The following is a 17,154-nucleotide window of genomic DNA, read 5'->3' as shown; positions in this document are numbered from 1 at the left end:
TCGCTAAAAATGGTTAAAATAATAATCAAAAGTAGTTCACTTCTTTAATTAGAATAGGATCACAATTACCCCTATTTATAAGTCCTTTTACTCACTTACATTCTGATAATACACTGTGTTAAACTGACTTCACTCACTGAGAACTGCACATGTAGTCCATAATTCACAAGGTTCTGGCATGACTAATATAATAAGAATATTAACTGATCTTAAGTCAATAGCTGTGATAATAATGGTGCTTTGCCTCCCAAGGAAAAAAAAAGGAGGGGGGATCTCTCCATTTACCCATGTTACACACATGAGTATGCCGCATACATGAAATGTGAAGGAGGCTGAAAACTGCTTTAATAGCCTAAAAACTTTTAAGGAACAAGAACATTATTATAATATCCCAAGAAAACAAAACTTAACCCATGCACTTTTTTTTAGATACATGAAATACTCTATACTACTGTGGTAATTCATAAATGGATCATCTAATTTGTGTATACTCTTATAGCTAACCCACATCACTGATAAAATTAATAACTCAGTTTCTTAGATTATGAGGAAAAGTAAATTTTTATTAATCCTTATCAAAGAACAAGAATGTAGACACATACATTTATAACCTATAGTTTAGTCCCTCCCCCAGAGTGGGAGCATCCCCACTGCAGCTTCACTTTATTTATCACCTGTGTACTGTACACGAAAAGACAGACGTCAGCAGTGATTCTTAACTGTAGCAGGAATGGATAAGGTGGTTGTTTTTTTTTTTTTTTTTCCTAAAGTTTCAAAGTGCCAGACTAGTTCTATTAAAAAAAGACCCCTTTTTGCCATTTAGTGAATGATACAGCAAATAATAATTTCTAATATAGGTGGGTAATAGTGAGAACTGACAATATATAAAACTTTCAATCGAGATGATAAAATAAAAAATAATCCATCACTTCTAATGTAACTTAAGATATCTTGAAAATTTCTACTCCAAATACATGTGTATATGTACTTTAGCCAAAAATATTAAAAACTGAGTTCCTACTTTGTGTTTATTCATCCGATGTTTATCTTTTCCTTCTGGGATGCCTTCAATCATGTCATTTTCCTCTTCTTCATCACTGTCATCAGCATTTTCTAAAAAATTGAATGTCTCAAGAACATCACCAGAGGGCCTGTCAAAGGGGACAAAGATGAATCCAAATATTCCAATGGTTAATTCTAATATTTCTTTGTTTCCTATTTTAAAACAGTACTTGAAACCAGTATAGAGATTCAAATGATAACCTATTTATAATATATTGCCTAAGTATTTTACCCAAGAAAATAATGTTTTGAAGATTGTTTTCTGACTAAAGTAAAAGTGATTGTTTTGTTAAGTTTCTCTTTGAGTAATTACTGTGTCAAAATCTTATAGTAACAGACACTCAAATGTGGTATTATTTCTCAAAATAAAGCCATCATAAGCAAGCAAGTAAACTTAACATTTCTTATAGCTCTACAACCTCTTACAGAGGTCCAAATGTCTGAAGACTAAAACCTGCCCAGATTTAAAATTATGGGGTAAATCAGATACAGATATTCCAATCCATTTCACAGACTTTCTTACCTATAAAACAGGATTCTGAATATACTAAAGAAATACTTTCTTCAAGTCTTTCAGAATTATTCAATTAATAGGTAATAACAATCATCTATTTTAATCTACCTATGAAGTCATTTTTAAACTATAATTTAGTCCCTTCTCTATGTACAAAAAAGGGTTTTCAAATAGCTATTTAATATCTAATAACAAAGCAAGAGAACAGTGAAAATTTCAGCCCAACAAAGACTTACACAATAAAAGTCTCTGCTCTACCATTATCTAGATGACTGAATTTGGCCAAGTCACTTAAACCTTTTAGCTGCAATTTCTTTACCTGTAAACTGTTTGGGTTGAACTAGATGATCTTTTGGTACCAAAAAGAGTAACAATCTAAAATACAATTCAGACTTTTTTTTTGAAGGGGGCAGGGCCTGGAGCGGCAAAGAGAGAGAGAGAAAGAGAATCTTAAGCAGGCTCCATGTCCAGTGCGGAGCCCCCAATGCAGGGCTTGATTCTCACAACCCTGAAATCAACAGAAGACAGGGTCACCTGGGTGGCTCAGTCTGGTGAGCTTCTGACTCATGATCTCAGGGTTGTGAGATCAACCCCTGTATCATCAGACCCACACAAGTGCAGAGTCTGCTTGGGATTCTCCCTCTCCCTCTTCCTGAGGGCAGATACCCCCCTCTCTAAAATAAACTAAAATCTTAAAAAAAAAAAAAAAAAAAAAAGAACAAGACACTTGAACAACTGAGTCACCCAGCCACCCTAATTCAGACAATTTTTTAACATAGCATGGATTTTAATAGGTCTCTATATACTCTACCTAATCCAGCTCATTGTTTAAGGACCTGCATAAAAACTGAATGTAGAGAGAGATGTTTTTCCAAATACAAATCAGTAAAACAAAGATACAGTAACACAACACACACTTTCAGCTCAATATTTACAGTATGCCTTAACATCTGGGGATTAAATGAAAAGCAAAAAGGTAAGCGGCAAAACTGGTACATTAATGACAGAAAAATAGAAACTAGTACATTTAAGATCTGAGAATTCCATTTCAAACTCTCACAAATTAAGTAGTATTGTCCCTTGGATAGAAATGTCTGTCTATAGGGGCGTCTGCGTGGCACAGTCAGTTAAGTGTCTGACCTTGGCTCAGGTCATGATCCCACAGTCCTGGAATCAAGTACTATGTTGGGCTCCCTGCTCATCAGGGAGCCTGCTTCGCCCTCTCCTTCTATCCCCCCAACTTATGCTTGCTCTCTCTCCCTCTAGTTCTCTCCTTCTCTCAAATAAATAAATAAAATCTTAAAAATTAAAAAAAAAGAGATGTCTCTAAAGTGAAAATCATGTTTTAAGTTTCCAAAACTGTATTTTTTTTAACTGTATTTTTTAAATAAGACTTTATTTGTCAGAGAGAAAGAGGAGGGGGAGAGAGAGAGAACACAAGCAGGGGAAGCTGAGGCAGAAGGAAAAGCAGGCTCCTCGCTGAGCAAGGAGCCTGATGTGGGACTTGATCCCAAGATTGTGGGATCATGATCCAAGCCCATGGCAGACACTTAACCAACTGAGCCACCCAGGCATCTCTTTAAAATTGTATTTCATCACAGCAATACACATGGATGGCTTTAAAAGACAAATAGAACACAATTCATAAAAGAAAATGAATCAGACTTTCCAATATTAAAAACTTTGTTCTTCTGGGGCGCCTGGGTGGCTCAGTGGTTTAAGCCTCTGCCTTCAGCTCAGGGTCATAATCTCAGGGTCCTGGGATCAAGCCCGACATCGGGCTCTCTGCTCAGTGGGGAGCCTGCTTCCCCCTCTCTATCTGCCTGCCTCTCTGCCTACTTGTGATCTCTCTCTATCAAATAAATAAATAAAAATCTTTAAAAAAAAAAAAAAAAACTTTGTTCTTCAAAAGACAGTGTTGGGGAACTTAAAGAAAAGCATACAGACTGGAAGAGAATATTTGCAAGTCATATATTTTATGAAGACAACCTGTATCCATAATACATAAAGAACAGTTAAATAACAGTAACAAATAAAAACAATAAAAAATGGGAACATTATTCAAACAGACACTGTATCAAAAGATGCATAGATGGCATCAACTCATGGTCAACATCATTATTCTTCAGGAAAATGAAAAATAAAGCCACCACAGACTATGAAAGGTCTGAGACTTTACCCTACTTGCATGCTAACATACTGTTTCTTTTGAGATGCTTCTTTTTAGCATTCATGATGATGGCCTTTGTATTTTTTTTTTTTTTTGCTAATTTTATAGTGTAATTGAAACGAATCCTTTCAATCTGGAAACATCCTTGAAAATTAACAATCTATAAATTTATTCCAGAAAATTTTATTACTAATTTAATATTTTTTCAAGACCATTTTACCTGTTCTCTCTGGAACTCCTAGTCAAATGTTGGCCCTACTGATCTTTGAATTTGCCTCTTTTCAGTCCTACTTTCTTCTTTCCCCTTTTCTCTTTTCAGAGGGTGGAGGTGTGGGGGGGTGATTCTTCAATCTTATCCTCTAAGTTTTATATGGAAATTATTACTATCACACCTTTTAATCTCTAACAGCTCTTTTTTGATTTCTGATTGAACCTTTTCTTAGAGCTTTTAAAATTTAAGTTCAGGGCGCCTGGGTGGCTCAGTGGGTTAAGCCGCTGCCTTCGGCTCAGGTCATGATCTCAGGGTCCTGGGATCGAGTCCCGCATCGGGCTCTCTTCTCCGCAGGGAGCCTGCTTCCTCCTCTCTCTCTCTGCCTGACTCTCTGCCTACTTGTGATCTCTGTCTGTCAAATAAATAAATAAAATCTTAAAAAAAAAAATAAAATTTAAGTTCAATTAATTAACATATAGTGTATTATTAATTTCAGAGGTAGAGTTCAGTGATTCATCAGTCTTATATACTACCCAGCGCTCATTACACCCCATGCCCTCCTTAATGTCCATCACTAAATAACATCCCACTTGTTTTGTAGAGGTATTATCTTCTCTCAATCTTTTCAGAAGAGTAATTATAGTTTTGAAAATCTGCTCCCTGTTTTGAGTTCCTTTTTTCTTTGGTTCCCTGGTTTCCAATTTCCGTAGTAAAGTCTCTCCTGAAATGTTCACCTTTAAGAGTGAGGCACCAAAGGCTAACTGTATGTACTGAGTACACGGGTGAGGTTTGCCAAAGTGACTGGCTTCACTTCTGCATGAAAGGACAGAGCCTCACCATTTCACTGGCAGATCCCAATTGTTAATATCATTAAGTCTTTCCTATTTATGTGATAAATTTCAACATTCTGCCTAGAAGGGATGTAAGACCCCACTGCCAATATACCAGACGCCAAATACTAGAAGAACAAGAGTCTCACTGCTCAGCTGGAGATTCAGATAATCCTCCTGTTTCCAGTTAAGTAGATTCTATCCTAGAGTTGCTTTATATCTTAAGAAATCAAAAATCATGGAACTTCACTGGAAAATACACCACCACAGGTGGAGGAATGTTTAGCTTGCTACACAGGTAAAAGAGATCTGAGATTCTAACGACCTCTTACATAAACTTTAAACCAATACTCCAATCATAACCCTCTCTAAACCTAATCCAGATGTATCTGATACTTCTAATTCCTTAGCTGTTAGAGCTTTGCTGGCATTTTAAGACTTTAATTTGGCTTGTTCCTTTTATTACTGCTCCTGAATGTCCCTAGTTTTAAAGCATGTGATATTCCTACATTTTCTTTCCAGCCCCTCCAAAACTGTTAAATGCTCCCTATCTGATAAACAGTATATCCTCCATACTCTTGCCAACTTTTCAAATTGTTAAACTCACCCTATCAGGATGTATGGTACATCTTCGCATTCTTTCTACATATTCAGTTTTTTGTTCTTCTGCATTAATGCATTTTTAAAAAGTCTTTAACTGTAATTTTAACAGAGGTTCCAGAAGGCACATAACTAAAATGCGCCTTTTTAAATCCATGATGCTTAAGCAAAAGTCTCTGTCTATGGATTTTGTAATAGTTTTTTTTTTCATTGCCAACTATGTATTTACTATCCTCTCTCACTGTAAAAAGAAAATCAACAGAATAAGAAAATTAAGATGGCTCAGTTGGTTAAGCAACTGCATTCGGCTCAGGTCATGATCCCAGAGTCCCAAGATCAAGGCCCACATTGGGCTCCCAGCTCCACAGGGAGTCTGCTTCTCTCTCTGATCTTTTCCACTCTCATGCTCTTTCTCACTCTCTCTCAAATAAATAAATAAAATCTTTAAAAAACAAAATTAAAATGTCCAGATGAAGAGAAAATAAAACGGAGGCCAAGGGCAAGGTTGGCTAAGTAAAAGACTAAAAGTCAGCCGGGGGTGAGGGAGCACGTCTGCAGGGCACAAATATGGCAAGAATCCAAACAGAGTAAAGAGAGAGAGCAACTACTGAAGGTTCGCAGGTAAATCAAACCAATTACTAAGAAGCAGCAAAGATTTCCTGTTGCAAGATCTAAGAGAACTCTGTGCTCCTTGAATCCTCATAAAGTAGATGCTTTGTGACATGATGCACTGTGCATTCAAAACACCCCCTCCCCAATAAACCAACAAATACAAGAGTGACATTCACTCAGCGGAATCTAGTAAACATTACCCTGGGAGGGTCACATTTCAATAGGATACACAGTATTCCACCACAACTAGCACTTACTATGTTCTAAATGCTTCCCTATTAATTCATTTCTTCTTCACATTAACCCTACCATCACTATTTTACCAGTGAGGAAACTGGCACAGGAAGGTTAAGTACCTTGCCCAGAATCATAACTAATAAGTGGCAAAGTCACAATTTAAACCTAGTCAGTCCTCCTCAGAATTCACATTCTAAACCATTAAACCTCTAATAATATGATCTAAAATTTGCCACTGCTCTGTTAAACATTATGATTACTTCTAACTTTTTACTATTATAAATAAGAATGTGATAAACATCCTTCTGCTAAAATCTCAACATGTTAGATCATTTTTCTCATTCCTAGTTTTCAAAGACCCGAATAATAGCTGAACCCCACATACCTGCATTAGTGCAGATTCAGAATACGTAAGTATACTCATTAAGATGGAAGTCAGCCTTGATTAAGAACAACTATTACCTAAACATCTGTGGACACATGAATGGAACAAGAAAGTGTGGTATATACATACAATGGAATATTACTTAGCCAAAAAAGAAGGAAATCTTGTCATATGCTACAACATGCTAAACCTTCATGACATTATGCTAAGTGAAATAAGGTGGTCAAAGAAGGACAAACACTACATGATTCCACTTACATGAAGTACTTAAAGTAGTCACTCATAGAAACAGAGAGTTGAATGGTGGCTGCCAGGGGCTGGTAGGAGGAGGAAATAGGGAGTTGCTATTCAATAGGTACAGAGTTTCAGTCATAAAAGATTAAAAAGTTCTAGAGGTGTACTCTATAACATTGTCCTTATGGTTAACAATACTGCACTATACACTTTAAAAATTGTGAAGAGGATAGATCTCATGTTATGTGTTTTTTTTTTTTTAAACACAATAGAAAAGAAACCTATTAAAGTCTTAATCTTGGAAAGGCAAGGAGCTTTACAAGAAGATTAAGTCTGGTGTGGAAATTTAATTCAGATTCAGGTGTGCTAAAGTGCATTCCTCTAAATATTTATAAATTCTATGAACTACTCAGCCTGATTAGCTAACAAGTTTAAAAATGCATAATACTTTTGCTTTTTCTCTTATACCACAAAAATATTCTGTGCTTCCTGAAATCCAGAGTAAAGAAAATAAGAGCTCTATTTGATGTCAAATGTTACTGAAGAGGCCTTATTTCTCAGAAATAAAACCCCTAAAGCAAAGGTTTATGTTAACTTGAAATTTTCAGTACATGTTTTAAACAAAAGCATAATGTCATGAAATATAGCTAAGGTAAGAAATACTGCTAGTTTATAAACAATACATAGCATTCATTTCTTAAGCTCTAAAGGAACTCAAGGAACTCATTTTGTTTCTTCCCATTCTCTTTTTCTCTTCTACGTCCTTCCAACCTATGTTTTCAAGGTGACATCTAGTGGTTAAAAAAAAAAATTCTACCTACTTATTAACACCTGCATTTATCAAGTCTGTATTAACCAAAGATGCGTCTGACAGACAAAAAACATCAAAGATGATGAGGACATGAAGAAATTTCTGGTGGGAATGTAAAATAGTTTACCCACTTTGGATAAGAGTTTGGAACTTCCCTGACAAGGAATGGATAAACAAAATGTGATATATCAATAGAACAGAGTATTACTTGGCAATAAAAAGGAATGAATTACTGAAACATGGATGAAGCTTAAAAAACATTATGCTAAAGTAAAGAAGCCACTCACAAAATAACTGTTTATATGAAATGTTCAGAATAGGGAATCTATAGAAGCAAAGTAGATTAGTGGTTGCCTGGGGTTGGCAGTGAAATGAGTGCAGAGCAGAATGGGGAATGTTGGCCAATGAGTTTGGGGTTCCTGTTGGGAATGATGAGTATTTTCAAAACTAAGATTGTGGTGATGGCTGAGAGACTGACTATCCTAAAAATAAACTACATACTTTAAATGGCAGAAATGTATAGTATGAGAATTTTATCTCAGTAAAGACACTAAATTTTAAAAAGTATTAACTGATGGCTTTCTGACAGCAAACATAACACAAAACTTTGTTTCTTTCATACTTGTGTGTAAATGACCATTACTACACTAGTTATAGAGTACCATTATAATTTATTGAAAGTACCCTATCAAAAATTTAAATCAGGATGTTAAAGTAGCTCTGAACTACATGAAATTACTCTTAAACTGAAATTTAAATCTGCACCTATTTCAGAACTATAGCCGATTTCTTGGTATCAAAAGTTAAGAGAGATCAATTTAAATTTGCCCACGGTACCATGTAGGAAGGAAAAAGTCTTTAAATCTGAACTCTACCTGCTTTAAAAATTAACAAAAGTAACATGTTAAAGAGATTCATAGTATCCATTATATGACCAATGTTAACCAATAAGTACAGATCATACCTTTTGATTTCTTGTCCTTTCTGCTTAGGAGATTCGCCTCCATTCAGGATCTGTTCTAAGTTCTTTGTTTCTACTGATCCATTTGGCTCTGAATTAGATAGTCCAAGTAATGACCTTACCCGCTGAGACCGTACATCTAATATTGTATCTGTGTAACCTACTTCCTGAAGATATCTACAAGAGAAAATTTAAAATATTTAAACTCATATATTAAGACCTATAAACTTGTTAACTCAAAATCATACCAAGGAATTTCAGAAAAAACCATAAATCTCTAAAATATAATCTTCCTTTGCCACAAAACCTTCTTCTCTATAGACTCGTTCCAGTTCTAAGAGAACAAGGCCAATTATAAACCAAAATTTAATTAAAAAAGCATATAGTATGCTAACACTAATTGAGGGACGATTATCGTGAAACCTAAAAAGCCCAAGAACCTAAAAAGCTTTAGGAGTTGAGAATATATTAAAAAAAAAAAAAAAAAAAAAAAAGTCCACAAAGTGGTAAAGAATGAGTAGAACTAAACCTCAGTACTGCAACATTCTAAGTTTAAACCTGGGTTCTTAGCCAGAGGATGATGCACAGGTTAGTTGTTCTTCTAGGACCTAAAATCTGGTACTGAAACTTTCTTTATATCTAACTTAGGATCCAGGATGAGATCTGAAAAAAAAAAGGGACTAGATTATGACATAATACATAATGGGTCATGAACGGCTTTGTGTGATGAAGAATATCCTCTAGAAGCATTTGACAGGCTAAGGAAGGATGTTAAAAGGAGTCTTAGACACTACTGGCAAAGAACGGAAGATTTTTAGGTGAAAGCCAATGATAGGGAACTTGGTTAGAATACTACTAAAACAGCAAGAAATAAAACTGAAGCTAATAAATGTGAGAAAAATAAACAAGATATAATCTTAGAGACATGGTGCACAAATAAATATGGCAGCAGAATGTAAGGAGATGGGCACCTGCATGGCTCAGTGGGTTAAGCCTCTGCCTTTGGCTCAGGTCATGATCTCAGGGTCCTGGGATCGAGCCCCATATCGGGCTCTCTGCTCAGTGGGGAGTCCTCTTCTCCCTCTCTCTCTGCCTGTCTACTTGTGATATTCTCTCTCTCTCTCTCTCTGTTAAATAAATAAATAAAGTAATTTTTTAAAAAAAGAATGTATGGAGATAAAAAGAATTTTAGAAAATTTTCAGATTTCTAACATAGATGGTGGTTCTAGTCAATGAAATGAAGAATAAGGTGTCCAAATCTGGTTTATACGGTAACTATCACATAATCATGTAGTATCTATGAAAGTGACAACATTTATTAGGCACAATAATAAAAAAGATCAAAGCTCAGAAGAGACTAGACTCAGTATATAGATTTGAGAGTCATCAGTGTTCAGCGGTATTTAAAGCCATGGATTTTAATGAAGTTACCCTGAGAAAAAACTCTGGAACAGAAAGCCTCGGGACACAGACATCTAAAGGACTAGAAAAATAAGAGAAAATCTAAGAAAATTAAAAGAAAGCACTTGAGAAATAAGGATGGGAAATGAGATTAAGTAAGAGATTAAGTAAGAAAAAAGGCTCAAAAAAGAATGAAGAGTTAATGTCAAGTGCTTCCAAAAGATGAAATAGGAACAAAAAAAGTCTCTTTCTTAAGTATGTTTGTGAGTAGCTTCCATCTGGTATCGAAGTAGAAAACAGAATACACAGCTGAGAAATGAACAAGGAAAACTATAGAGATAAACTGTTCTCAGTTTATAGAAATAAACTATTCTCAGGGTAAGATGTGGAGAGACAGAATATTAATCCAGGCAATAACATTAGGTTTTTATAAGAGAAATACTGTACAACCAATTTCTCTACAGTTACTGCACTCTTCTAAAAACTGCAATTCTCTTTTTTGGGGGAATAAATGCCATCACACTCTAACCATGTGGTCTGAATGAGCAGCCAAGATCTCACGCAACTAGGTAAAAATAATTGACTCACCGGCATTTATTTGATCAAGTAAGCCAATTCTGAATTTCAGTAGAAAAGATTAAAACTGATATACAGAGGAGAAGAAAACCAAAGAATAAGAACGTATCATGATTTTTTCCATTCCCTAAGAAGACCTCAGGTATATGTCAGCTCTTGTCTTCTGGATACTCAAGTTATTCAGCACTTTTTTCAATTCTGCTAGCTACTCTAGCATCCTTCCAAAGACTAATCTGTTTTACTAAAGCTTGTTCAAGTTTTAATCACTAAGAGTTTGGACTGATAGTTTCAAGACTTTGAATGAAACATCAGAAACTAAAGTGATAAATTTGAGGTTTAAATACATCTACAGAAAGGAAAGCATAAAGTTAAGGGAGTTCTCACCTGACAGCCTTCATATTTTCAGTGAAGTAGAATTTGAGGTGCTCTAATAAGTAAGGGAGAATGGGCTAAGATATGGTAAAAGTTTAGAGTATCTACTGAGGGTAATGGGAGCAGGACATGGCCAGGGTTATGAAGAAAGGCTCTCTACAATGTTTGTACAGGAAACTAAGAATATGTAAAGACATTCAGGACTCTGTGATTTTTCTCCAAGATTTAATTAGAAAAAGAAGAAGCAGACAGCAAGACTGAACTGGGGGTGGGATACTGTGGGTTTAGTAAAATGACTGGTGGGAGAGGGTTAAGAGAGGGCACCAAGAAAGCTAGGGGTACTAGCAAAAGGGTGATGGATGATTGGTCTAAGCTGGAACTAGGTAAAAATAAAAACAAGAAAAGCCCACATCAACAAATAAACAAAATAAAACCAACCAGAGCTAAAGGAGCCAAAGGGGGAAATTAAAGTAGTCAAGAATCTAAGGTAAGAATCAAAATAAGGTCAGAGAGCAAACAACATGGGAATTGGGGTAGAAAAGGTAGAATATAAGACAAATGTTGGATCATGGAATATTCCAGAGTAAGGTAAGTTCTAGGTAATAATAAGATGAAGGGTCTCACCACATTTCACTGGGTTACTGAAGTGAAGTTAAACATCTATATAGGTGAGAAGTCTGAATAATTGTAAATTACCCAGAATATTAGTAGTACACAGGTACCAAAGCTTTAAAAACATATGGCCAAAAAACAAATAGATTAAAGATAGTAAGATATGCCACATAATTAATTCTAATACAGCAAAGAATTCAAACATTAAAAAAAATAATTCAAACATCAAAATGTTCCTCAAAAATACAAGTAAAAAGTAGGATTTGACAAGCCACTTATGAAAGGTTTCAGATAACTGGTTGAATTCCTCTATAAACCAGTAATACTCCTACGTAACCCAAATTTATGAATTCTGCACTGATGGGAATGAGAGTATCCTGAGCTATGAACTCTATATTGTTTTTATTCTTGCCTTCCAGTCATCCAGTTTTTATGACATTCTACCCCTCAAATAAGAAAACATCATCCTGAGTAGTGTTCAAAAGAACATTCAGAGGAGACAAACTTTAAAAAGATCCAATAGTCTAATAAAGCAAGAAAGCAATTTGAAAACTCTACACACTGTCCTATTATCACCAAACAATTTTTCACTTGCGAGTGATCTAGGTATGAAAGTACTTAAGCACTTTCATACCTAGATCCTTAAAGAAAGCTGAAAATGAACCATTACTTACTGTCTTAACAGCTGTCTGCCTTGCTTCCACGTTAACTGGCTATTCTGAGGTGCTGTGGGAGCTTCTGTGTCTTTGGTTTCTTCTAAAAATTAACACACACACAAAAAAAAACCCAGATGATTTCATATGCATTTTATTTCAAGTCTTGAGAAAATATTGCCAAAGTTCTCTCAGGGATAAATTCCCACAAAATATAACTAAATATTTTATAAAGAACAGAAGTAAATTAACAACTATTGAGTATTTACTGTGGGTCACTCATTTTAAATGCATTTATCCCAATAACTTACACAACTCAGGTATGACCCTCCTTGTTTTAACACTGGGAAAACCCAAGAGTACATAAACTCTACTAGAGATTCAAAAGCCAAAATACTAGGCTTTGAAATGAAATGCTAAAAAATAAATGTTTTTAACTACCAGAATTCTGCTGGGTTGAATGCTTTCAAAATCAAAAGGCTGTATTTAATATTTACTTAAGCATTCAAAATCAGCACTTGGAAGCTTTATATATATAAAACCACTGAATAACTTAGAGTCTGTATCAGTTAACTTTAAGCAACACTTCATATAATCAACTTCAGTTTGAGAACTAAAACTTAAACCAGAAAATAGTTTCTACTACAATTAAAAAGTCATATTTTATTCTGGAATAAAAGTATAAGCATTAAGAGAGAGTTTAATAAATAATACAGGGGTGCCTGGGTGGCTGGCTCAGCCAGTTAAGCATCCAACTCTTGATTTTGGCTCGGGTCATAATCTCAGGGTCATGAGATAGAGCCCCATCCTGGGCACATACTCAGTGGGTGGTTTGCTTCTCTCCTCTCTCTTCTTTGGGCCCCTTTCCCCACTCTCTCTCTCTCGAGCAAATAAATAAATCTTAAAAAAAAAAAAATACTATAATCTGAAGTGAGTCAAGCTCTCAATAAGCATCCCTAGATGGGCACCTGGGTGGCTCAGTAGGTTAAAGCCTCTGCCTTCGGCTCAGGTCATGATACCAGGATCCTAGGATCGAACTCCACATCGGGCTCTCTGCTCAGTGGGGAGCCTGCTTCCCCCCACCCCGCCCTGTCTGCCTCTCTGCCTACTTGTGATCTCTGTCTGTCAAATAAATAAATAAAATCTAAAAAAAAAAAAAAAAGTATCCCTAGAGACTTAAAACTTTATTATCAGCACAAACAATATTATAGAAATATTTTCCTATAAAGTCCTATTATGAAAATTAAAATCAAGCAGAGAAGAGAGGATCATAGAAGATCAGCCTTCACACTAAATGTTGAGAACCCTTAGCATGGCTCACAGTTAGGCTCCTATACTCCTCAAAGTCATGAGAACAAATACTGGTAGCAGCATTACTTCTCTAACCCTAACCCATTATTAACATCTTTTCATTCTTCCCACGAACACATGAATTTCTAAGATTTCTAGAAACAATTATTTCATCCTAATAGCCTCTTTATTTTTGCTTATAACTTTTTCTATTTATACCACTTGTTTACCGTGTAATTACATATAATACATAACCACTGGAGAAAAAATATATTTTTAGAAGAATTATAACTGCCTCAAATCCTTTCACCAATAGTGTTAGTCCTATTTTTCATCTCAAAATACATATATAAACTTCTTTCTTTAAAAAAAAGAGGGGTTCAATGTGTGCACTGTAGCATAAGCTGTATTTGAATATTCTCAACATTCTCTTGATAGTAATAAATAAATTAATATCATAAAATGATTATCTATTATTCCAAAGAAAGTATATGCCTACTTAATGAGTCCACTAATGTTGACATTAGTTTCTACTTTTCCTTATTATAAATAATGCTGCTAAGGGTATCCCCGAAGTACATCAGAAGCATATAGATCAATGAATTTTTTAACACACCAACGTAACCAGTTCCTCAATGAAGAAACAAAACATTTATCAGCACCCCAAAAGCTTTCCTTGTGCCCTCTTCTAGTCACTAGACACTCCTAAAAAGGGTATCAATACTATCCTGATTTATAAAACCTAGATTAATTTTTTAACTTGATACACACAAAATCGTTTGTATCAATTTTCAGTTTTATGCTGTCCATGTTGTCAACTGTAGTTAGTTTGTTTACTTTTGTTGCTAACGAGCATTCCACTATACTAAAATATTACACAGTATATGTACTCATTCTAACACTGCAGGTCATTCAAGTTGTTTCCTGATTTTTAATACAACATACTATACACAAGCCTTATGGTGAACATATGTATGCCTTTTAAGGAGTAGAATACCTAGAAGCAAAATACTGGGCCATAGAGCATGCTGCTATGTCTATGTTCCCTTTAGTATCACTGACAAACCACTTTCAGAGCAGTTCAATCAGTTTTCAATCTCGAACCCAGTAGGTATGGTTGTTCTAAATCCTCATCAACACTTCACCTTTTTTCTCTTTTGTATGTTATTTTAGCCATTCTGATAGGTCTCTAATTATATACACTGCACTTAGGTTGTATGTCCTCAATAACTAATAAAACTGAGTCTCATTTCATCTACTTATTGGCCATTTGGATATTTTCTCTTATGGGCTGCCTTTTCAAGTCTTTTGCCTATTTTTCTCCTGTTAGAGATTTTTTTTTCCTAAAGGCATGAAAAAGAGCTCTTTACATATTTAGATACAACCCCTTCTATAAGTGTAAGGTTTAGAATACATATACATATTGGTATTACTGAGGCACAGGTACAAAAACATTCACATCTTGTACTTCAGTCAAGACAATATTTTACACTTTTTTACATTTTGATTTTGTGCATATATAAAAGGCAATACTAATTTGTTCAACAGCTCTCTTGAGCTATACTTTGATGTAAATAATTTCATTCCATTTTGTTTGCATGCTGTATTTAGCCCATCCTTTTGTCTTTTTCCCCTGCTCAACACCATGAAGTTTTGCTACATCAATTAAAGCAATCTATTTTGCTATTGTTGTTTCCCGTAAGTAAAATAATTGGATGTCATTTATTCCTCATTTTGAGGAATTTTTAATAGTTAAGTTTATACAGACAAAACAGTTGTTTTTAATCTTAACTCAGTTGTAGGCAATAGAGATCTGTCTGTTTTCTACAAGCTATTGTACTGAAACTAACTAGCCAATTCTAACTATAGCTCCAGGAACAAGGCAGCTGCAGCTAGTCACCTTCTTCTCATTTACGAAGATCAAGTTAGGGGGGATAGCCCTTGAGTTAGGAAGTGAATACTTATTTTGTGACTATTCTAACCACATTAGAAAGAAAAGGAGTCAAAGAAAAGTTCTGAATCCATTAGGTTGCGTGAAGCTACTCTACTCCCTCTAACTGCAGTAAGACTACTGTAGTAAACAAGGCCCAAAATATTCAGACCTTTCCAACTTTTTATCATTTATTGTTGCTTTTCCAAGGATTATGCCATAATATGGTTTCATATTATCAAATCTTCATAATCACTGAAAAGCCAGATCAAAGGAAATTCATGCAGGATGCCAGGGTAGTTCAGTTGGTTAAGCATCTGCCTTCATCTCAGGTCCTGATCCCAGGGTCCTAGGATCAAGTCCTACATCCGGCTCCTCACTGGGCAGTGATCCTGCTACTCCCTCTGCCTACCTTTCTCTCTGGCAAATAAATAAAATCTTTAAAAAAACAAAAAGGAAACCCATGCTGTTCATATTATTTTCCTTAATTTTTTATGTATGCCAACAACTTGAAATATAATAAATGGTAAAATTAGTTAAGTATAGAAAAATTAAATCAACTGCAAGTTGTATGTATGAAGTGCTTTGCTAGGTATTTAACATTAACAGTATTTAATATCAAACTAAAAACCAATGAAATTTTTAAAATTTACTGTGCCACCTAACTAAAAAAAAGTACATACAAACTTATTTGCCCTACCATATATACTTTGACTTTATTGGATATGGTACAAGTATAGAAGGAGAAGAAATATTGCATATCCAAATAAAGACACACTTTTTCCTTGTCTTAATAACCAGCATCCAAGAACAGCACAGAATTCAATCTAACTGCACCATCAAAATGTATGAGTTCTAGGGGAGCCTGGGTGGCTCAGAGGGTTAAGCCTCTGCCTTCGGCTCAGGTCATGATCTCAGGGTCCTGGGATCGAGCCCCACATCAGGCTCCCTGCTCGGCGGGGAGCCTGCTTCCCCTTCTCTCTCTCTGCCTGCCTCCCTGCCTACTTGTGATCTCTGCCTGTCAAATAAATAAATAAAATATTAAAAAAAAAATTTTTTTAAATGTGTATGAGTTCTAAATGTACCTGAAATAAGAAAGTGATAATATTCCTAATTTGTATAAAACAAAATAATCCTCATAATTAGATGTTTAGACTACTGAAATTGTAATCATACAGAACCCTAAATTTACTAGTAAACTTTTAGCCTTTTCCTATTCTAGCCGTCTCTTCCCAGCATAACTGCTCATCAGATAGTACTCTTGTCCTCAATATCCATTTAGTTTAGAGCAGATGCAAAATTTAGTATAGTGCAAGATGAAGCGAAGATTTTTTTTCCTTCTCTTAACCCTTATTTGGCTGCCTATGAGGTTTTCAAATTCAATCAAATTTCCAATTTTCAGAATTAAACTGTTAATCACAGCTTCTCCACATGAAAACAACTTAGTAGTAATAAAAATTTAAGCTCCTGTGGGATAAGGATTACCTACAAGCACAGAAAGAACTGTTGCATTACCTTTCACCTCTAGTTAATTCCAAAAATGTACCCACAATTTTACATAAGTTTCAGCACAAGGAAAACAGGATAAATAACCTCAGGACTGAGATGTAGATAAAGCTAGTTACTTTATTCATCTATTATTTCCCCCAAAACACTAGATAATATTACAGTAGTCAACAATCTGACTAAACAA

At 35.1% G+C, this 17,154-nt stretch overlaps 1 protein-coding gene across 3 annotated transcripts in view; it reads right to left on the bottom strand.

Moving 5' to 3' along the window:
• The window catches only part of STRN3 (striatin 3), a 117,678-nt gene that overhangs the window by 40,624 nt on the left and 59,900 nt on the right, over positions 1-17,154 (bottom strand). For all 3 annotated transcript variants that reach the window (XM_082737922.1, XM_082737920.1, XM_082737921.1), the window contains exons 4-6: positions 12,263-12,344; positions 8,631-8,804; positions 1,022-1,151 (exon numbers count right to left, since the gene is read on the bottom strand). In XM_082737922.1, the coding sequence (XP_082594048.1) occupies positions 1,022-1,151; positions 8,631-8,804; positions 12,263-12,344 (386 nt within the window). The remainder of the gene's footprint in view (positions 1-1,021; positions 1,152-8,630; positions 8,805-12,262; positions 12,345-17,154) is intronic.

The sequence above is a fragment of the Mustela nivalis genome, assembly GCF_964662115.1.
Source record: "Mustela nivalis genome assembly, chromosome: 6".
Classification (NCBI taxonomy): domain Eukaryota; kingdom Metazoa; phylum Chordata; class Mammalia; order Carnivora; family Mustelidae; genus Mustela; species Mustela nivalis.
This window is presented reverse-complemented; position numbering and strand designations above follow the sequence as displayed.